Here is a 21,513-nt window from a genome sequence, read left to right on the forward strand (position 1 = left end):
TCCTCCGGCCCCTAAAGGTAAGGATGGAAATGACTTACCCAGAGCTGAGCCACCTGCCACTTACACAATGCTACCTGGTCCCTTGCCATCATGAGCATGAATGCCTAAAGAGCATGCAGCAGTGTTTTAAGCACTTTACAGATATTAATTTATTTCATCCTCACAACAACTCAAAGACTTATGGGCTGCATAGGGGCGCCTGGGTGGCTCAGCCGTTTAGCGTCTGCCTTCGGCTCGGGTCATGATCCCAGGGTCCTGGGATCGAGCCCTACATCGGGTTCCTTGCTCGGCAGGGAAGCCTGCTTCTCCCTCTCCCACTCCCCCTGCTTGTGTTCCCTCTCTTGCTGTCCCTCTCTCTCTGTCAAAAAATAAATAAAAATCTTTAAGAAAGACTTATGGGCTGCATAGATAATCATTATCCTGTTTTACAGATCAGGAGACCGAGGTCCAAGGAAGAGAAAGGTATTGGTAGAGCCAGAATTAGATGCCAAGTAGCCCAAGTCCAGAAGTCTCCCACGTACAGTGAAAGCGTATCAATACCAATGTTCTGGACTTCAGAGTTGATAAAGGATCTTCCCTTGGTTCTTTGGACCCTCATAGGAGAGAGGATGTCTTATCAACTGGGATCCAGAGAGGTGATGTGACTCCCCCAAGGTCACACAGCTAGTGAGAGGTCTGGGGTGGCTTCACTGCCAACTAGGCACAGAATAGGTTTCCTGACCCCTGGTCAGCTCGCCCCCCAACCCTTCCCTGGGCCAGTGGGGAACTGCTCCGGTTCCTACGCCAGTGGGTGGGCAGAGGGGCGGAGCTGATCGCGGCCTACCGGCCTGGGCGCTGTCCGCGGTGCTGATCCGCCCGCCGCGCCCTTGCTCGCCAAGTGGCCCGCAGGTTCCCCGGGTTTCCCTTCCAGCTCCCAGCCAAAGCCAGCTCTCCGAGTTCGGCTGCCTGCCGCGGTCCACAGGCCTGGCTCCCGGGCTCCTGGGTTTCCCCTTCCCCCGACTGCGCGCCGCCAGCCTCCCCTCCCCCCGCCCCGCCCACGGCCCCTCCCCGCCAGTCCCAGGTCCCTCCCCTCCCCCCTTATCTCTCCCGCCCCCGCTCCCCCCCCGCTCCCCCTACGGCTTGTTCGCCAGTTCCGGTCACGTTGCTGGGTGTTTACGCCTGTAGCCCGCCCCGGACCCCCCTCGGCGCCCCGGAGGCCCCCCTGGAGCCCCGGCCCGACAACCCCGCAGCCTCGCAGCAGCTGATGGCGCCGCAGCCCGGGCGGGTGCTGCGGAACCCTGGGCGCAGCTAGCTCGGGGAAGAAGAGCGCCTCCCCCCACCCAGCCTGGCCCGGTCCGAGGGCCCCGCTGGCCCGTCGCTCCCTCAGGTCCCGAAGGTGAGGAGGCCGGTGGGCGTGGGGGGTGGACGGCGGGGTGGCCCGGGGCGGGGAGCAGCGGGGCCCGAGCTCCAGCTCCCCTGGGAGGGCTGGCGCCGGGCTGGGCACCGCAGCGCGCGGGAGGCGGACAGGACCCGCGGGCTGCTGGCAGAAGTTGTCCTCCGCTGCCCAGACTCAGGTCCTTACCGCCCCTGGCGAAGAGTCCAGAGCGGCCTGAGGTCGAGCCACCGCCACCTCCTGCCACCTCCCATCACACACGTCTTTCTGCCTTCCTTTCCCTGTCCTCCCTGGTAACCCTCTTCCCCGTCCTCCTTAGTCTCCATCTCCCTCTCTGCCTTCTCCGGGAGTCATATTGGAGGCATAATCAGGCAGAACACCAGACTGAAGGGGATGGGCGCTCCAGTTTCCTCATACATCTCACTCCCGTGCCCCTGGATCCTCAGCTTTGCTGAGGTTGGGTGTCCTGAGATCTTCAGTGGAGGGGGGGATGCCATAGCCTAGGGTAACAGGGGAGGAGGGATTCTGGAGTGGAGAGGACCACAAAACCCTTGGAGAAGGTGGCTCCACACTGGCCAGGTGAGCCCACCTTGCAGAGTCCCAGACAGTTGTCAAAGGCTGACTTCTTGTTCCCAACACAAGTCCCCAGGAAAGCCAAGGACTTGGGGGGTGGGGTGGGGTGGGGATTACTTTCTAATACATGCACTTACTTGCCCTGGTGATTCCCAGTGACACTCAACTCATTCTCCCAGTTTCACCAACATTCGTTGTACACCTGTCCCATACAAAGGATTCCCAGAGACAAGGTCTTGCCCTCAGGTAGCTTATGGCTTAGAGCAGAAGCCAGGTAGGCACACGTCCGGGGGCCGGGGGGGGTCCGGGGCGGGCTACGGGGGGTGTGTGTGTGGGTAGAAGTGTGATACATGGCATAATGATGCCTGGGAAACACAGAGATGGAAGAGAGTCATCCCAGCTTGGTGAGGGTCAGGGGAAAAACTTGGTAAGAAAGGTAGCTTTTGAGAAGTGCCCTGAAGGATGGGTCAGGTTTCAGGAGGCAGAGATAGGGTCGTGGGATGTCCATCCATGTTTATGAGGAGAGTTTGTTGTGAGAGCAGTAAAAGGTAGAATCACAAAAAGAAGGAGATCAGACTGCAAATGTGGATTGTGCTTAGATTTGAAGGGCCTTAATGTAGGCTGGGAACCCAATGGGGAGCTCCTAGTTGCTAGCCACTGCAGTTGTATATATTGAGCAAGGTACTTAACCTGTTTGAGCCTCTGTTTCCTCATCTACAGAGTGGACATACTAATAGAACCTTCAGTGTAGGGTTGTTATAAAGATAAATGAGTTAATATATGTAAAATGCTAAGAACAGTGCCAGCCATTTATTATTGTTATGTAAGTATTATTACCTGTGCATTGATGGTTATTGTAAGTATTATTACCTGTGCCTCCCTATTGGAGAAAGACTTCTTGAGTTTCTGCTCTCCCTCTACCCCAGGCCTCAGAGTCAGGTAGTAAAGAAGAATAATGACTAAGAAAAATAAAGAACATAATTCCTTTATTCATTTATTACCATGCCTGTCCTATCTAATATACCTGCCCTGGCTATAAAAATGATAAAAATGAGTTTAACATTCTCCCTGAAACAAGAAGGTGTACTTAAAAAATTTTAACAAAATGTGGATATTGAGTGTTCGAGGATATTTGTTGACTCAATAAATACTTTCAGTCCCAAAGAGAAAAGAAACAGTAAGGATGAAATTGAAACTGGGACAAGAGAAGCAGTCAGGGGGTGAGGGGTGGCAGAAAATGCAAACTCCACACAAGCAGAAAGGAAGAGTCTTCAGTTCTGGTTCCTCGCCCAGCCACTCTGTCTGCCTGAGGGTGAGACGGGGCAGCCCAGACCAGGGAACATTGAGCAGATTAAGGGAGGGGGAGTGGTTAGCCACCCAAGGAAAGACTGGACTATAAAAGTGGTTTTCAGATTTTTGATTAGCAGAAGCCTTCACTCCAATGAATTTGTATGTACAAGCCCATCAAAATAAAGAGGGGTAAAAATAGCAAAGCCTCTAGGCCTGCCTTGTGCCCCCAACCATTTTTGGCAACTTCTGAGACCCCTCTGCAGAACTCTGGGCTCTTTAGAACAAAATTTGCAAACCACTGATTAGGATGATCCCTAAGACCCCTCTGAGCCCTGAGTGCTATGATTCTTCTCTTTCTGTGGTTCTTCCAACCCAAAGAATTGTAAGAAGTGGAAAGAGGAAAGAATTTCCTACTTGCCATGTCAGTTCGAGTCAGATAGCTGGAAAGAAAAGTGGGTACTCACAAGCGCCAAAAAAACAAGCAGGAGGTGAGATTGTTTTCAGAAACCAGGAGGCCAGGCCTTAGGGTCAGAATTGTGTACGTTTCAGACAGATGAGAGACATGTCAAACATACTTGGAATTGGGACGCCTGGGTGGCTCAGTTGGTTGGGCGGCTGCCTTCGGCCCGGGTCGTGATCCCAGGGTCCTGGGATCAAGTCCCACATCGGGCTCCTTGCTCGGCGGGGAGCCTGCTTCTCCCTCTGTCTCCCTCTGCTTGTGCTCTCTCTGTCAAATAAATAAAATCTTTTTTTTTTTTTTTTTTAAAGATTTTATTTATTTATTTGACAGAGAGAGAGACAGCGAGAGCAGGAACACAAGCAGGGGGAGTGGGAGAGAGAGAGAAGCAGGCTTCCTGCCGAGCAGAAAGCCCGATGCGGGACTCGATCCCAGGACCCTGGGATCATGACCTGAGCCGAAGGCAGACGCTTAACAACTGAGCCACCCAGGCGCCCCAAATAAATAAAATCTTAAAAAAAAAAAAAAAAAGTACTTGGAATTAACTCTATAAACTTGAACCCTATGTTACAGGTCCTTTTTTTATTTTTAAATAAACAATTTTTTTAAAAGATTTTATTTATTTATTTGACAGAGAGAGACAGCGAGAGAGGGAACACAAGCAGGGGGAGTGGGAGAGGGAGAAGCAGGCTTCCCGCCGAGCAGGGAGCCTGATGCGGGGCTCAATCCCAGGACTCAGATCATGACCCAAGCCGAAGGCAGATGCTTAACAACTGAGCCACCCAGGCGCCCCTAAATAAACAATTTTTAATGAACATTTTTCATCAAGCTAGAAAATTAAAACAAAGAAGAACCTAGGAGCTCCAGGAGAAGGTGGGCAGCAGAAACAATGCAGACTCTGAGGAGGTCAGGACAGTGGACAAAGGCAAGGGAGCCTTCTCACATTAACCTGTGAGGCTGGGCATCTTGGGCTGGATGTGGCCAGAAGATAAAGCTGATAACTCTAACCTTTCAGCTGCTGCCACCAGTCTGGACCAAGTCCTCAGGCACAAGCTTCTTCTCAAGCCAGAGGGTTCCACGACTGCATTTCTATGTGAATGTCTATGACATTTCTACAACATCTTCCTGTCCTGGGCCTTCTGAAGTGCGTGTGACAGCCACATGGGAGAGGGCTGTGTTGTAGTCCCTTTCCCCAACCCATTTCCCACCCTCCCCCAAACAAACTAAACATGTGTAAGAAAGAATATCTGCCAAGATCGTTTGTGACCCAAATTCCTGCCCTGAGAAGAGCAGCCTGCCTAGTTGGAAGCAAATCCTCAAGTCCTTCTGGGAAGGCTCAGAAACAGCTGGTTGGCTCAGCCTCTCACGGTGGCCAGGGTCCAGTCTCCAGGGCTGTGTGGAAAGGGCTTTTCGTCTTCGGAAACACTTGCATTTCAGTGGTTGGGGACAGACATTTTCTCTCTTCCTCATAAGCAGAGGCCCACATGCCCTCATCTTCCAGGTGCACACAGAACATAGGCACATAGATGCAAGAGAAGCAGGACCCCCCCACACATGCGTGTCCACATACGTGCACTCCTCGAGGCACCCACAGCCTCGGGTACGTGTGCAGACACAGGCACACGCATCCCAACCTGCTTACACAAAAGCACAGACACAGCTCGTCTGTTTCTCCTGAATTACGCACCAGGATATTTGACTGCCTACTTAACATATATGTTTCCTGGTTTAGGTCTCTTGAGCATGTCAAATCTAACATGTTTTAGGCTTGATCTTCCCTTCTCTGTAAATCTGCTCCTCCATCAGGCTGCCCCAGCTCCAGAAACTCACTCACTGGTGCATTCCACAAGTATTTACTGAGTATATTCTATTTGCCAGATACTGTGCTAGGCACTAGGGAACAGGAGGAAACAAAACAGAGTCCTTCATCTCGTGTTGCCAACAATCTGGCAGAGGAAATAGACAAAAAACAAAATGTAGTATATTCATGTGATGGTAAGTTCATGGAAGAAAAACAATGCAGATTAAGGGAATGGACAGTGACAGAGGGTTCTATTTTAAATCAGGTAATCAGAGAAGGGCCCTAAGGAAGTGACATTTGAGCAGAATCCTGAATGAAGGGGAGGAATGGGCCATGAGGGTATCTGGGTGAAGGATATTCCTGGGAGAGGGGACGGCACAAAGTCCCTGAGGCAAGAATGTGTTTGGCAGGTTCAGGAAATAGTAAGGAGGCCAGAGTGGCTGGGGTGGAGCCAGCAGTGGAAGAAGAGGAGTAGATGAGGGCAAACAGAGCCAGGGGCAATTGCATAGGATCTGATAAGAATTTTGCATTAGGTATTAAGTGTGATGGGAAGCTGTTGGAGGGTTTTCAGTGGGGAGCAGGGAGATATGATCAGATTTGCTAAAGGAACCCCAGCTCTGCATGGCAAATGAGCAAGACTGGAAGCGAGAAGCCAGTCAGCAGGCTACTGCAGGGTACATCAGAGGTGGGCGCCTGGGTGGCTCAGTCGTTAAGCGTCTGCCTTCGGCTCAGGTCATGATCCTGGAGTCCTCGGATCGAGTCCCACATCGGGCTCCTTGCTCAGCGGGGAGCCTGCTTCTCCCTCTCCCCCTCTCCCTGCTTGTGTTCCCTCTCTCGCTGTGTCTCTCTCTGTCAAATAAATAAAATCTTAAAAAAAAAAAAAAAGGGTACATCAGAGGGATGGCAGTGGCCGGGACTAGGGTGACAGCAATGGAAATGGTGACAACTGATTGGATTAAGCATACACGTTTTCAAAGGTAGAGACAACTGGATTTGCAGATGGATTGGCTGTGGAATATGAAGAAAGAGAGGAACCAAAGATAACTCTTAAGTTCTTGGCCTGAGCAACTGAGTGAACAGGCAAAAACCGGTGCCATTTATCAAGATGGTGAACAGTGGGCAAGGTTTGTAGGATGAATTGCAAGAGCTCAGCATTGGGACTTGTAAATTTGAGGGACCCATTAGACATCCAAATGGAGGTGTTACATAGTCAGTAGAGTGCAGGGGAGAGTTAATGTAGGAGTCAGCATATAAATAGTATTTACAGCCATAGGATTGGACAAGATCACCTGGGGAGTGATTACAGATTATAGATTAGAAAAGAGGTCCATTGTGAAAGAGGTCTAATGTGAAAAATGAAGAAATGTAGAAAGAGCCAGCAAATGTGCCTTCATACTTGAGTTGCCCAAACTGGAAAACTGGGAGACATCCTGAACATTCACCCTCCCCGTCATCATGACTTAATTCAATCCATTCCCACATGCTGACAATTCTACCCCCAAAATACACCTGGAACTTCTCCCTGTCTTCACCTCCATCATCTGGCCCAGGCCTCTATCATCTCTCACCTTGACCACTGCGACATTCTCCCAGCTCACCTTGTGCATCCATTTTGCCCCCTCTAATCCGCCCTCCCCACAGCAGCCAGAATGATCTTTTAAAAGTGCAAATCATATCATGTCCCTCCTCTGCTTAAAAGCCTTTAGTAACTTACCAATCCATTTAGTATTAATCCAAAATTCTTAGCATAGTGTACAAGACTCTGTGCAATCCTTCTCTTGCTAACCTCAGTTCTTGTGACCCTCCCCTGACACCTTACGCTTCAGTCCCCACCAGCAGTGACAATGTCCCTGTTCCCCCAAAAAGACCATGTGAAGCTCTTAGCACAAAGCTTGGCACATAGTAGGCACTGAATAAATGTAAGCTATCATGATTAGCCTACCCCAGGGCTTTCACAAATGCTGTTCCCTGTTTGGAATGCTCTTCCCTCTATTCTTCTTCTAACTCCTACACCTCCTCCAAGTCTGTATTAGTTTTCTATTGTGGCGTAACAAATTTCCACAAACTAAGTGGTTTAAAATAGCATAAATTTGGGGCGCCTGGGTGGCTCAGTTGGTTAAGCAACTGCCTTTGGCTCAGGTCATGATCCCAGGGTCCTGGGATCGAGCCCCGCATCGGGCTCCCAGTTCAGCAAGAAGCCTGCTTCTCCCTCTCCCACTCCCCCTGCTTGTGTTCCCTCTCTCGCTGTCTCTCTCTCTGTCAAATAAATAAATAAAATCTTTAAAAAAATAAATAAATAAAATAAAATAAAATAGCATAAATTTGTTACCTCACAGTTTCCAAGGATCTGGAGTTTGGCATATTTTAGCTGGGTCCTTGCTCAGGGCCTCAAATGGCTGAAATTAAGGCTGGCTGCATTCTCACATCTGAAGGCTCAACCAGGGAAAAGACCCACTTCCAAGATCCCTTAGGTAGCCCATAGAACGGACTTCCTTGCAGCTGTCAAACTGCCGTCCTCATTGCTTGCCTGCTGTCTGCCAGGAACCATCCTCCGCCACCAGCAGCCCCTCTCAGGTCTTTGCCCTGTGCCTTCCCTCCTGGGCTGCCTCACAGCATGACAGCTTACTCCTGCGAGGCCAGAAGCACCATTTCTCTCAGGCTTCAGATCTTTTCCTTCAGTACGGGCCCTATGAACCGGCTGCCGGGAATCATCTCCCTTTCCGTTAACTCAGAGTCAATTGATTGGAGACCTTTATTACACTGCAAAATCCCTTCTAATCACAGGAGAGAAATCTGTCATATTCAAAGTCCCACACACACTCAAAGAAAGGGGATGGTGCAGGAGGACATATGCACCAGGGGCTGGGAATCTTGGGGACCAGCTTAGAATTCTGCCTGCCACAAAGTCTTGGCTTAAAATCACTTCCTTCAAGAGACCTTCTCTGGCCCCAAATCTAAAATAGGTCCCACTTTATATTCTTTCACATTACCCTATATGTTTCTTCTATGGTGCTCTTCACAGATTATAATTGTACACTTATTTATATTATTATTTGTTTGATGCATTTATTTATTTGATTCTCTTCATCCTGTGAGCTCCATGAGAGCAAGAATTTTGTTTTGTTCATCACTGTGTCTCCCACACCCCCATAGTTGGCAATAAGTAGATCACTGAATGTATGAATGAATAAATGAGCAAATCAAGACAAGGAGTAACCTACTCACACACTAGACAGAGAAGTGCTCTGAACTTTTTAATCTCATTTAATTCTCACAACTATCCTAAGACTGTCACCATTAGCCCCATTTTACAGAGAAGGGAAAAAAGATTGAGGGAGGTTAATTTTCTTGCCCAAAGTCACACAGCAGGTAACCAAAAGACTCAGGATTCAAACCCAGGACTATTTTCAGTGTGATACTGGGAACCTACTTTGGATTCAAAAGACTCAGTTAGAGAATTGGGTCTGCCACCACTTACCATATGAACTGGCACAAATCACTTCGGCTCTGAGCCTCAGTTTCTTTATTTGTGAAATGGGGGTGGTAATATTTAGTGAAGAGTGGTTAGCAGAAGTAAGATAACGTGTATAAAGTTCCCAAACATAGCAGATGGTCAGCAAATGTAGCCAGTGGTTCCCACAGGCCAAAGGGCCACCCCCTGCTGAAATGAAAGGCCTCTTTGGTTGGATTAAGGGAGTACAAGGAAAGGGAGCCCAAGAGACCAACCTATGAATGTGAGTTTCTCAGGTGCACATGCTTGATGCGACCCTACAAATGAAAATCTGGATTTGCAGGGACTTACATCAAAGTCAATCTGGAGGGGACCATTTGCTGAAAAGAGCGGTCCATCAACTGGCCTCTCTCTCCACGGCCCAGGGAATTCCTGGGGCAGGTAGAAACAGCTCCTTCAAAAGCTTAGGGGGAGGGGTGCCCGGATAGGTCGGTCGGTTGAGCGTCAGACTCCTGGTTTTGGCTCAGGTCATGGTCTTGGGGTCATGGGGTGGAACCCTGTGTTGGGCTCTGCACTCAGCAGGGAGTCTGCTTGGAGAGTCTCTCCCTCTGCCTCTCCCCCACTTGCACGCTCTCTCTCTCTGTCTCAAATAAATAAAAAAATTTAAAAAAAAAAACGCTTAGCGAGTCCCTGGCAGAAAAGGCATGAACTCTGCCTCCTGTTTCTGCCCTCTGCTCATACTTCTCCAGGACGGTGATCATCACAGGAGGGACCTCCTGGGAAAGGGATGGGGTCAAAAGGGGGAGGGCTGCAAAGCCAGGGCACCATTAGGATTCAGGGGCACAGAGCTCCCCTCCCTTCACAGTGTCTTATGTGATTCATGGATTCATTTGCATGGGTCTCCTTATCAACCTCTCCCACTCCTCTTTTATTTTTTTTGAAGATTTTATTCTGAAGTAATCTCCACACCCAACGTGGCTCGAACTCACAATCCCGAGATCAAGAGTCACATGCTCTACCAATTGAGCCAGCCACTCCTCTTTCAAAAAGGGTGCCACCTGCCTTCAGCCCATAGAGTTGGTGTTAGTAGACTACTCATCAGATCCTCCTCTGCGACCTAGAGGAGCCCAGAGTCCTGAGTTAAGGTTAAGTCGGAGAAATGGAGTTGAAGCGGGAGAGGGTGTGCTCTAACCATCATGCCGGTCTACCAGCTGGTGGGCACCCTTGAACTGGGATGCTGGCGGGATGGGTTTTTCCACTCCATAACTCCCTCAGTTTAGGCACGAGAAAACCAAGAGCCCAGAGAGGGAGAGGGCTTGCCCAGAGCTGGTGAGGAAGCAGGCTACAGCCTGCCTCTGTCTCTCTTCACTGACTTTGCGGCTCCATTCGTGCTCCTTTCTAAGAAGCAGATAGGCTAAAGTTACATGCAGGCAGGGGCATGCAGCCATTTCCCTCCAGGCCTCTGGTTCTTCATCTGTTAAATGGGAATAACTATACTTCCCTGACAACACACGCGTGACGCTTTGGTGAGTAAACACGGGGGAAATGAGTGCGGCCGTAGGACTGTCTGCCTAGTGGCGACAGGAGTCCCGATTGCGGGAGACTCTGAGGGATCTGAGGGTGGGCAGGGCAGATGGGCCCACAAGATGTGGGTTTACCTTATCATCTTCCCCCCAGGTGGGGCCCAGGCCTGGGTTGCCATGGATACCGTGTCCCTGGAGCATCAGATCCAGAGTGTGCAACGCCACATCAGCTTCCTGAAAAAGGAGCAGATGGCCCTGCTGCGAGACCTGCACCTGGAAATCCTGAGGCTGCAGAAACGCTGTTCAGGTGAGGCTGGAGGGATGGGGGGTTGGGGGGAGGGGTGGGGGGCAGCTCATGGGAGACCCTGACAAGTATCAGGACAGCTGAGAAGTTTGGCCTGTCCTCCTGGGGAGTGGGGAGCCACTGAAGGTTTCTGAAGAGCATCATGCTGCATTACGAAACTCCAAACTTAGCAGTTGTATGAAAGATGAATTGGAGGGGAAGGGAGACAAGGAGGCTAGTGATGGGGCCGATGAAATGGTCCGGGGAGAGATGAAAGGGGTAGAAAGGGGAAGACTGGTGGGAGACAGGGTGAAGGGAAGGACGTGGCAACCGATTGGATTTGTGAACAAGACAGAAGGAGGCACCAAGAATGAAGCCAAATCCCAGGCCTGACCTCTGCTCTTGGACCTCAGGCTTCAGCTGCCTGGCCCTCTCAGAGGCTGGGCTCCGGCCCAAGTGCTCACCCAGGCTGAGTCTCCAAGTACAGGCTTTAGAGCCCGTGACTCATAGAATGTGTCAGTTGGAACAGCCCAACATCTTCATTATACAAGTAGGTAAACTGAGATCCAAAGAGAGAGAGAGAGTGCCACACAATATGCTAGTGAGAGAGCCAAGATTAGAACCCAGAGCTCCAGACTCTCAGCTGTGCATGCCTCTGCAGCTTTCTGCACACTCTCTCCCCAAGATGCTCAGACTTCTACTTCCCTTCCAGCCTCTGCTCATGGGAGGCCCCCCATTCTCTAGAGGGAAACTGAGGGACCTGCCTGGCTTCTCGCTCTGTAGCATGCGACACTGGTCATCCTGACTCTCCACCACCACACCCTCCTCCAGCTTCATATACAGATTCAGCAGCTACACTCCTAGGCCAGGCTCCCTGCAATCTCCCCTGAAGCCGGGATGGCAGAAGAGGCCAGCCCAGGGGGCAGGGATGGCCCACACCAACTCACCCCTGCCTGATGCCCTTGCCTGATACATTTTTTCATTGCAGTGGCAACATGAAAGGAAAATCAGAATGAGTGTACCCTAAGACCCTACAGCTCTTGCTCTAGTTTCTTTTTGCTTTGCCCTAATTCTGAAGACCTGGGTCCTTCCACGCAGGACATAGGCCAGGATCCCAAGAAAGTGTGATAGGGCTGGAACAGCCCCCACCACCCTTTCCAGCTGGGTATGGGACTGCAGCCTCTTGGTTATTGATTAAGGAGATAAAAATAACTCTGGGCTGGCCTGGAACAGCCACTCTTGGGGCTGAAATAACTGAATAAGGCCCTTCTTCCAAGGGGTGGAGGAGTGAGGGGAAGGGAGCAGAACAAAGATTTTTTCAAGGAGATTAAACAGGGACTCAGAGGGGCACCTGGCTCTTAATCTCAGGGTTGTGAGTTCAGACCTCTTATTGGGCATGGAGCCTACTTTAAAAAAATAAAATAAAATAAAAAAATATATATAAATATATATAGCCTATATATATATTATAGGGGCGCCTGGATGGCTCAATCGGTTCAGTTGAGTGTCCAACTTGATTTCGGCTCAGGTCATGATCTCAGGGTTTCGAGATCGAGCCCCGCAAGGGCTTTCCCTCAGCCTCTCCCCTGGCTTGAGGCCTCTCTCTCTCTCAAATAAGTAAGTAAATAAATAAATAAATAAAATCTTTAAAAATATATATATAAATAAACCGGGGCTCAGAGGCTGAGAAGGGGATGGGAGAGGGGATGAACTAGTGTAGGAACCAAGCAGGCAGGCCTTCAGAAAGAGCCTGCAAAAAAGGGGTGCCATTCAGACTGAAGAGGTTTAAGAGATGGGTGGGTGTATTCTGGGTGGTGGGGCAGCCTGGATGATAACAAGAACTGCCCTATGTATTCAGCACCTACTCAGCCCTGGGTTGGGCCCTCTGTTTATTTTCTCTAATTTAATCCTAGCAACAGCCCCTTGAGAGGCAGGTGTGATTTTGTCCCCATTTCACAGAATAGAATACTGAGGCTCAGAGAGGTCCCATTCCTGGCTCAAGGTCACATAGGGTATCTGATCTCACTGCATGCTCTTCTAAAGGTGGGGACTCTGGCCAGAAGATGGGCAGGGAGATCTGATGGATGGGGGGAGTGGAGCCCAACTAGGAGTCTATCTCCCCTCCCCCAACTTCCCTGATTAAGGGTGAAAACACTCCACTGGGAGGTATTGGCAGAGCCAGATCCCTTGGGCTACCCAGGGGCCTTGCAGGAGGGGCCAAGTTGGCTCCAGGAAGCCCTGGAGGATAGAGGTATCAGGGTCCTCCCTGGGGCTCCAGGAAGGAGGTTCAGACTCAGGTCACAGCAAAAGGCCCAGGTACCCTGGCTCTCGGTCTCCTAGCAACATTTGGCCTCCCAAGGGAAGAGCCAGTGAGGAGGGGCAGACAGAGGGCCCACAAGGCTAGACTCTCTAGGTGCTGCTGGGCATTGATCCCAGAGATTTGCTACCTTATCCCACTCCCAGGTTCACACCTCCTCCCTTTAGGCACCAGATCGCATCCCTGCAAGTACATACACTTGCTCCAGAGGAGATGCCCTCTGTCATCAGCTGCTGCCGGGCTCCCTCCTGCCCTTTTCCCAGCTCTTGAGCTGTGGTGGATTTGGGGGAGTTGGGGTGGGGCTGAAAAAAATGATCAAACTCAGCTGGCCGAGGGCTGGGGCATTCTGGGCGGTAAGGAATGGGGACTGGGAAGACAGGGAGGCGCAAGGGTGGTGGCTCGGCTGCCAGCACCCAGGAGGAAACCTCTCTTAACACCAGCACCCTTAGCGGGCTGACCCCGCCCCCTCAGCTCCAAGGCAAGTGCCATGTAGGCCTTCCATCACCAGGTGGCGCTGTCCTCCCTGAGGCCCCTCTCCTTGCCTTGTGAAACATGGCGGAAAACAGGTCTTGGAAAGGAGCAGGGCTGATGTTCAGAAAATAACGCAGGCACAGCAGTACTGGCTGTGAAAATAGTGAAACGCATGTACCCTATTGGTAAATAGCTACTGCCCTGAGTCCCGCTCCAGGGCCCCCAAGCAGCCCAGGACCCTCCAGCCTTCCCACATCCACCAACTAAACCCTAACGGGGCTGTGCCCTGCACAGCAGGGGTCCTCCAGAGTGGCTCTGATTGGCTGTCATGTTAGATATTTGTATATCACGGTTGGGAAGGAGCAAATACTCCCCCAGCCCCAAAAGCAAGCCAGGCTCCTCAGTGCAAGGGTTGAACTAACCTCCAAACGCAGCCCATGGCGCTTGTACTAGAAAGTTCTCTGGGCTTAGAATCAGGCCAGTCAGGCTCAGGCTGTGCCTTGCACCTCTCTTCATCTCTTTCCCTCACTGAACCGCAGTAAAATAGGTATGGGAGGTGGTTTAGATGGCTTCTAAGGATGCTAATATTGCCACTTTTACTGAGTTGTGATTCCCTGATCTCTCTCCCTCCCTCTCTCTTTCTCTCCGTATGTCTCTCTCTCTCATACACCACACACATATACACACACACACACACACACACACACACGACTGCCTTTTCTTTTCTCTCCTCCCCCCAGAACTGACTCGTGACCTGGAGATGAGAGAGGCCCAGTCTCATCAGCAAGGTAAGAGAAGGATGACTGGTGGGGAAATGCCATGTGGGCCCAACAGGTCATCTTTTACCCACCACTTAGTAGGACCCAAGCCTTCTCTGTCCCCAGTCCAGACATGGGGGACAGCCACTCTTCAGCTTGTTAAACAGAGTGTAGGATGTCAGCCCCATTTACCTACTCATCTGGGTGACATTGTACAATGAACAACCTGCACCACCATACCCTATATCCGTGTCTCTGTCCAAAGTAGGAAAATGAACGCAGGAAGGATATGGTATCCAGGAAGTCCATCTCGTCGACTTTACTCCTTTCTATGACCTACCTCCCTAATCTTTCCCATCCTTGCACAAGTGATTTCCATGGTCAGTGTCCACACCGTCCAAGATGCTAATTGTTGAGATGCAACACAATGGCAATATGGAGTCCATGACTTGAAGGAACTTCATCTAGATGAGGAGAAAAAAGAAACACATGCACATCAGCAAATCCTTCATTTTACAAAAGCAGGACTTCTTGCCATTGTAGCAATTCCGCTAAAATATTTGTTTACAGATTATTACTTCACCCATAAAATGGAGGGTGGGGGGAGATGGTGTTCAATGAGCATAGAGTTTCAGTTTTGCAAAACGAAAAAGTTCTAAAGACCTGTTGCACAACAATATGAGTTTACTTAAAACTACTGAACTGTACACTTAAAAATGGTTAAGATGGTAAACTCTATGTTATTTGGTTTTTGCTACAATTAAAACTTTTTTTAAAAGGGAGGGGTTCCATTGTGAGATCTTAATCACCAAAATTATATGATCTCTGAGAACTGGGACTGGGTGTTATCCATTGTCTCCCGGTGCAAGACATGAAGAGGGACTTGGTAAATGCTTAATTTAAAATGAATCACCATGCAGTCTTTCTTAGCTGGGAGGAATTTAGCAGGGAATGGACTCCCTGCCATTGATGTGCTGCTCATAGATCAAGAACGATATACATGACCAAGACTTAGGCATGGAGAAAGCTGAAGTTTAAGGTAAAATGTTGAGAGCCCTACAAATTGCTTTGCATATTCACGCATAAAGATTTAAACATTTATAGACTTGAACGAATTCTGCCCACTTCTTTAAGTGGCAACCAGGGGCAACCTCTTCATGCCTCTGTACTTGGAGGAAGGGGGCATACATCCCAAACACCAGTTCTGTAACAATAGTAACCTTCACCCCACCTACTATCCTTCCTCTGAAAGAGTTTCTGGGGTCATCTGAGCTCAAGGGTTAGTTAGTGTCCTGTTTTTTTTTTTTTAATCTTCTCGCTCAGTGGATATGAGCTCCCTTTCTTTGTCCCCCTACCACTTGCTGATTTTTCATATCCTTTCCGGAGTCACCTTTTGCCTACCTTTTGTCACCTTTCAGCTATCTCTGTCACTACAATCACACACATGTGTTAATCCCAGGATATGTTCCTGCTGAAATGGAGCTCATGATCTGGGAGACAGGGGTCCTCAACTCTGCGGGTACATTAGAATCACCTGGGCACATTGAAGAGGTGCCAGTTCCCAGGTCCAATCCCAGAGATCTTGATTCAATTGGTCTTTGTTAGGGCCCAGGAAACGATTTTTTAAAGCTCTCTGGGTGGTCAATGTATATGTCCAGTGTTGAAACTCAGTGCAGTGGGCAAAGGCAAACAATAAGTAACACACATAAATTACAAAATGTAGCAAATGCTCTAGGAAAGAAAGAGCAAGCTCCAAGGCAGCTGATTCCCCTTTCCTGCCCACATTCCCAGGTCCCAGGTCTTTCAGTCCCTCACTGTTGCATGTCTCTCCTCCCCTGGGAGACATGTTCCTCTGTGCAAAGCACCCTCCTCTCTAGCTCTTCACTGCTTAACTCCAACTCATTCTTCCAACTCCTGCTAGCCTAAGTGCTCTTCTGTTGCAAAGCCTGGTTAGGTCTCCTGTGAGTCATGGCACTGGCACAAGTCACAGATGCAACCTCACAGTCATTTGTGATTATGTATCATACCTCTCCCACTATGCTTGCTGTAAGCTTCATGAGGAATGTTTTATTATCCACCATATCCCCTATGCCTAGCACAGTGCATATAGTAAGGGTTCAACAGATATTTGTGGGGTGCATAAATGGTCAGGGAGGGGTTTGCATTTAAGCTGAAGCCTGATGAATTAGAGAGGCCAGAGGGTAGGATAGGTGCCAGGGCCCTGAGGCAGAGAAAAGGAAGGCCAGAGTAGCGGAGGAGTGGGGAGGGAGTGCGGGGCTCGGTAACGTGGCTTGGCGAGCTGTGAGGATCGGCCAGGCGGAGACCATCACCTCTCCTGTCCATCTCCCCCCCTTCCCCTCCGCCCCCCCCTCCCCCCGCAGAGGCGGCGTCCCGGGAGCTGGAGAGCAAGTGCCGCGCGCTGGAGTCGCAGCTGGCCGCGCGGACGGCCGCCAACGCCGAGCTGCGGCGGGAGGTGGCGCAGCGCGAGGCGCTGGTGTCAGCGCTGCGCTGCAGCCTGCGCGCCGAGGAGCGCCGCTTCCTGGAGGAGCTGCGGCGCCGCAGCCACCGTGCCACCGTGCTGGGCACCGAGCTGCAGAAGCACACCGAGGCGGCCGCCTACCTCTCCTGCCAGCTGCACGCGGCGCGCCAGAGACTGCAGACTCCGCGCCCGGGCCCCGCCGCCGCCGCCGCCGAGCCCCGGCCCCGCCGGCGCGCACAGCGGGTCCGCCGCCCGCCCGCCGCCGAGGCCGCCGCCAAGGGCCCGGGCCGGGACTGGGCCGCCTGGGAGCGCGCGGCCCGCGCCCTGGACGACGTCGACCCCATGCCCGACCCCGCGCTCTTCCTCTACGCCCGGAGGCCCCCGCGGCCGAGCGGCCGCAGCCCGCGCCAGCCGCCTCCCCAGGAGCCCCCGGACCAAGCCGGCCCGCCGGCCGCGCCCAGCCCGCCCAGCGCTCCCGGGGAGCCGGAGTAGGCGCGGGGCTGCGGGGCGGGGAGTGGGGAAGGCCGGCTCGGCCTCCGGCTAGGGACGCAGCGTAGGCCCGCGCAGGCAGGTCCCGGGGGGCCGCGGGAGCCGGCGCTCCTGCAGGGAGCGAGCGGAGGCGGCCCCAGCTCCCCCACCCCCACCCCTTCCAACCGCCCCAGCCTTTTTGTATTGTCCTGCCCCGAGGGGGCTCCTCGGCGGGGCTGAGAGTGCACCTTCTTTTGTGGCGAGGACTCGCAGTACGGAAGCTTATCTGCTGCAGGGAGGGGAGGGAGCGGGGGGCGCGCCCTGTCCGGGGAAAGCGGTCAATCGCGGGACGCGAGGGGGAAGGCTGGGCTGGCCTACGAAAGGAATGCAGTGGCACTTAGCACCCCTAGGCCTTCCAGCTCCCCTGTCGGCCCTCCCCCATTCCCGCACGGCTGCCCTTCCCGCCAAGCCTGCCTTCGAGGGGAGGTTCGGGCTCCGGGCTGGCGGCTGGACCTTTTTCCTCTGACGCCGCTTTTCCGACCCCTACCCCGCTGATAGGTCCTTACCGGAGAGCACCCAATTCTTTAAAGGCATTTCCTGCCAGTGTCCCTGGTAGGGAAAGTGTGACGTGATGGAGGTTTGAACTTCTGGAGAGGAGTACAGAATGGGTTCGATGGCAGAACCTGGTCTAAAGCTGTCTCCAGTTCAGTTCTTCCCCAGGACGCCCACCTAAGGATTTCGGTTGGGAGCTGTGCTAGGGAAGCAAGGGGGACACGGCCGAGTCAGCCGCCCCCCACGTCAGGCTTTGGAAAGGCAGAAACTGCCTTCCCCTGCTGGAGGTAGCTGGGAACGTGAAGGCTGCCTTGGGAGCTTTCCTAGGCCTGTCTATTGGTGCTAATTTTGCCCAGCTGCACCCGGAGGTGGGAAGAAGGGCCAGGTTCCTGGAAGTGGCAGTGGTGGATAGAGGCTTGAGTTTGCTGAGGGAGGAGGTAGGAGCACAGGTTAGTCCCCAGGCTGGTCCCCTCCAGGGAGGCCCCCAGTCCTACCAGAAGTGACAGTGGCCTATGCTCAGAGTAACTCTTCTGTCTAGGATGGGGAGTGGTGAAATGGAAAGTGGGACACCCCACCTCCTAACTACTTTCTCCCCAGCTGCCTTCTTCTGACCAAAGGCAGAGTGTGGGTCCAGTCCAGCAAGTGGCCCCCACCGCAAGCCCAGCCCCTAGAAAGACAAACCCTAGAGCCCCTCCCCCCATGCCATGCCTCTTCTGTTGGTCCTGCATTGAGTCCTAAGTGCCTGTGAGGTCTTCCAGGGGCTGCTGAGGGAGTGTGGGGGGCAGGGAGAGGCCTTTACCTCACTCACGGATAGCGCATCCTGGCAGGTCTTGCCCTGGCTGAGGCCAAGCATTCTGTGTGGCACCCAGGGTCTGGGAGATGAGCAGAGTCCATCTCTAGGGGTGGTGAACCTTTCTCCCATCATGGTCCCTGTAATGAATCGGAGGAACCCGCAATCGTGTTCCCTTTCGCTGTGTAGGTCAGAGGGTGTGGGAAATCAACGGGCAAGAAGCAAAACCAGTGAGCACACTCCCAGCCCCCACAAATATGCTGTCCTCCCCCAGCTGACTGCGCTCAGGACTGCTGAGACCACTGAGCAATAACCAGGCCTCATCCGGGTGTCCAACCAAGGTGTGGACGCCCTTGGGACAGTGTTCTCTCTCTCTCAGTCTAAGTTGGGCCACAGTGGTGGTGGCCTGGGGTCCTTGCTCTGCCTGCCCTGGCCTCTTACCCTCCTCTCCCGCCCCATTTCTGTGCCTCTGCCCTCCGTGTCTCCCCTCAGGTGTGTGTGACACACTGTACCCCTGGTCCTGTTGCCTCCCTTCCAGAGGTGTCTGTGTGAGGACACCTCTCTCCTCTCTTGGCTGCACTCTCTCGAAGGGGCCCAAAGGACTGTGTGGGAAGGAGGGAAAGGGTGTCTTTCTGCAGCAGCCCACCCAGACCCTGAGCTTCCACAGCCACACTTTTGGGGTAAACAGGGTGACTTTGTTATGTTGATTCTTCGACAGAGAGGGTGACATACTTTATCCACCCACCCACCTACTAAAAGCCATAGCTATGCCCGCCTGGCCTCCCCCCAGCTCTATAGCAATAGCCCTTTTCCCCTCTCCCCTCCTGGGGACCCAGGGTGTCTAGCTGGGGGCCTCTACCACACCCCTACCCCAGGGAGCCTCCGGTGGCCCGCCTGCCTCTCCCCAAGTGACCCCGTCAGCACCTCCGAACTCCTATCCCTCTTCCAAGCGACCAGCGATAATGACACTTAATTATTTGTGGGGTGCTTGGAGATCCCCCAGATGAAAGGTTCTGAGAGTGCTGGGGCGGCTGACTTGCTGACTCTCACCGGAGGTGTTGAGGGTCTGGGAAAGGAAATGAGCCAACCGCCCTCCTCCTCCACTTAGCAAGCTGGGGGAGGGGCTGAAGCAGATAGAGGTTTCCAGTTTTGTTTTAACAAACTCCTCTTCCCCGTTCTTCTCCTGGAAATAAAGGACTAAAGACTTCCCTCTATCCACCCGCCCCTGGGATTTGGAACAGAACCCTCAGTGCAGCAGAATGGGACTGGGAGTCAGTAGCCTGCCCTTGGCCTCAGGAGCCCCAAATTCCTTAGCCTCCAGCCCTCTCCCTCTTCTGGCCTGGGGGACCCACTCTGCCAAAGGAAAGAGCCCCCTCCCATAAGCCCCTGGAACGTCTGGGTGACTGTAATAGAAAGGATTGTGTCTCCTCTCCCCTCCTCCCCTCTTCTCGGCAGCACAAATCCCCATTGGGGGAGGGGCATGTTGACAAGAACACTCTGCCCTAGGTGGAGGTCCAGCCACACCCGAAGTGTGGACAGACCCAGGAAGGAGAGCTGCAGGTGGGGACCCCTCCCTGTTCTGGAAGCCAGCCAGGGACCAGTGGGCAATTCAGCATGAGGTTCCGTACCCCTGCCCCCCCCATATCCCACCCACAGTGGTCTGCAGTTTGGGGGACCACTCCAGGGCTGAAATGGGGTAGCACTTCCCCAAGTCAGCAGCAGAATAGAGGTCTCCCAATGGAGAGGAAGGAGGCCAGGAGGGTGTGGAACAGCATCTCTTTAGTGCAGAGAGCTGGGGATCCCTGAGCACCCTCTCCCTGAGGTGCCAGCCTTGAATGGGGGACATGCAGGGCTTCCGAACCACCTGGCAGGAGCTCCATGGGTGGGGCAGAGGGATCCTGCTCCAAATTCTCTGTTGGCTGTGCTTTTTAATCCAATGCTTTTCAGAGTGTACTCACTCACCCACAGAAATAGAGCCCTATGCTTTAGGGGTGACTGTCATATGCCTTATTCTTAATAAAATATCTGAAAAACACACAAGTCAGACCTCTTCTCTGTGGGCACTCTGCCCTACTCCAACCTCTGTTCCTGCAGGTGTGGAAGAAGATGTGGAAGACATGGAGAGTGGTTTGGGAGTCAGCTGATGGGTTGGGTGAGACTGGGAGCTGAGACTCTGGAGTCTTCTACTGGATATTCCTCACAAGGCATAAGGCACTCATCTGAGTTGTCCCAATGTTCAGGCTAGCCCTGACTCTTTCCCCATGCCGCCCCAATCCAAATGAACAAACGAGACCTTGGATCTGAGGCTCCTGGCTAGGGTTGGGAGAGAGAGACTAGAAGGGCTCCAGGCTTGGAACTGCCCATTGTCTTGGCCAGGAAGGAATCCTGGGGTTCTGGCATCTTTGGCCATGCTGGTTTCCCTTACCTGACCCCCAAGCCCATCTGATCCAGCTGCAAGAAGCCCAGCATCCCAGAAATAAGCCCTATTCTTATATACCATTAGTGAGGGTTATGCTGAGGCTGCAATTAAGGAGCTCAGCACACCCAGCACCCACAAGAATTTAAGCCTATACATTTTCAGTGTAGGTCTATGTTGTGGACGACTCTAGGAGAAAGAGCAGTAGCCCTGCATTCTAAGGATTTGGGGGACATATTGGTTTGCCAGCAACCCCTCTGATACTAGGATCCATTGTTTCCTTTTGGGGAACTGCCCTTCTATTTCAGTCCGTGTTGAGGGGGTGGGGAGCTGACTCTACCCATGTGACCCAGGTAAAGTAAGTCACACTGATTGGGTTGGAGGTGGGCACACGACTCAGTCTGAACCAATGAGAGTCAGTCTCAGGACTTTTGCTGGAGCCACTCATTCAACACACCAAGTTGGAGGCTAGGGATACATCAGTGAACAAAACAGGACTTTTGAGAAATACA

General features: G+C 52.3%; 1 protein-coding gene across 1 annotated transcript; it reads left to right on the top strand.

Annotated features, from left to right (window-relative positions):
* The first annotated feature begins 1,173 nt into the window (after positions 1-1,173).
* CCDC92B (coiled-coil domain containing 92B) lies at positions 1,174-17,267 on the top strand. Its single transcript, XM_036097954.2, has 4 exons — positions 1,174-1,375; positions 10,622-10,774; positions 14,279-14,326; positions 16,678-17,267. Exons 2-4 carry the CDS (start codon positions 10,645-10,647, stop codon positions 17,265-17,267), a joined length of 768 nt encoding a protein of 255 aa, XP_035953847.1. The 5' UTR covers positions 1,174-1,375; positions 10,622-10,644.
* The last annotated feature ends 4,246 nt before the right edge of the window (positions 17,268-21,513 follow it).

Source organism: Halichoerus grypus, chromosome 2 (genome assembly GCF_964656455.1).
Source record: "Halichoerus grypus chromosome 2, mHalGry1.hap1.1, whole genome shotgun sequence".
Classification (NCBI taxonomy): Eukaryota; Metazoa; Chordata; class Mammalia; order Carnivora; family Phocidae; genus Halichoerus; species Halichoerus grypus.

Excerpts from the sequence above, each read along its gene's own strand:
- CCDC92B (XM_036097954.2), top strand. The coding sequence starts at position 10,645 with ATGGATACCGTGTCCCTGGAGCATCAGATCCAGAGTGTGCAACGCCAC. Across the intron at positions 10,775-14,278 it reads GCTGCAGAAACGCTGTTCAG|AACTGACTCGTGACCTGGAG; the intron begins GTGAGGCTGGAG and ends TCCTCCCCCCAG. Across the intron at positions 14,327-16,677 it reads GGCCCAGTCTCATCAGCAAG|AGGCGGCGTCCCGGGAGCTG; the intron begins GTAAGAGAAGGA and ends CTCCCCCCGCAG.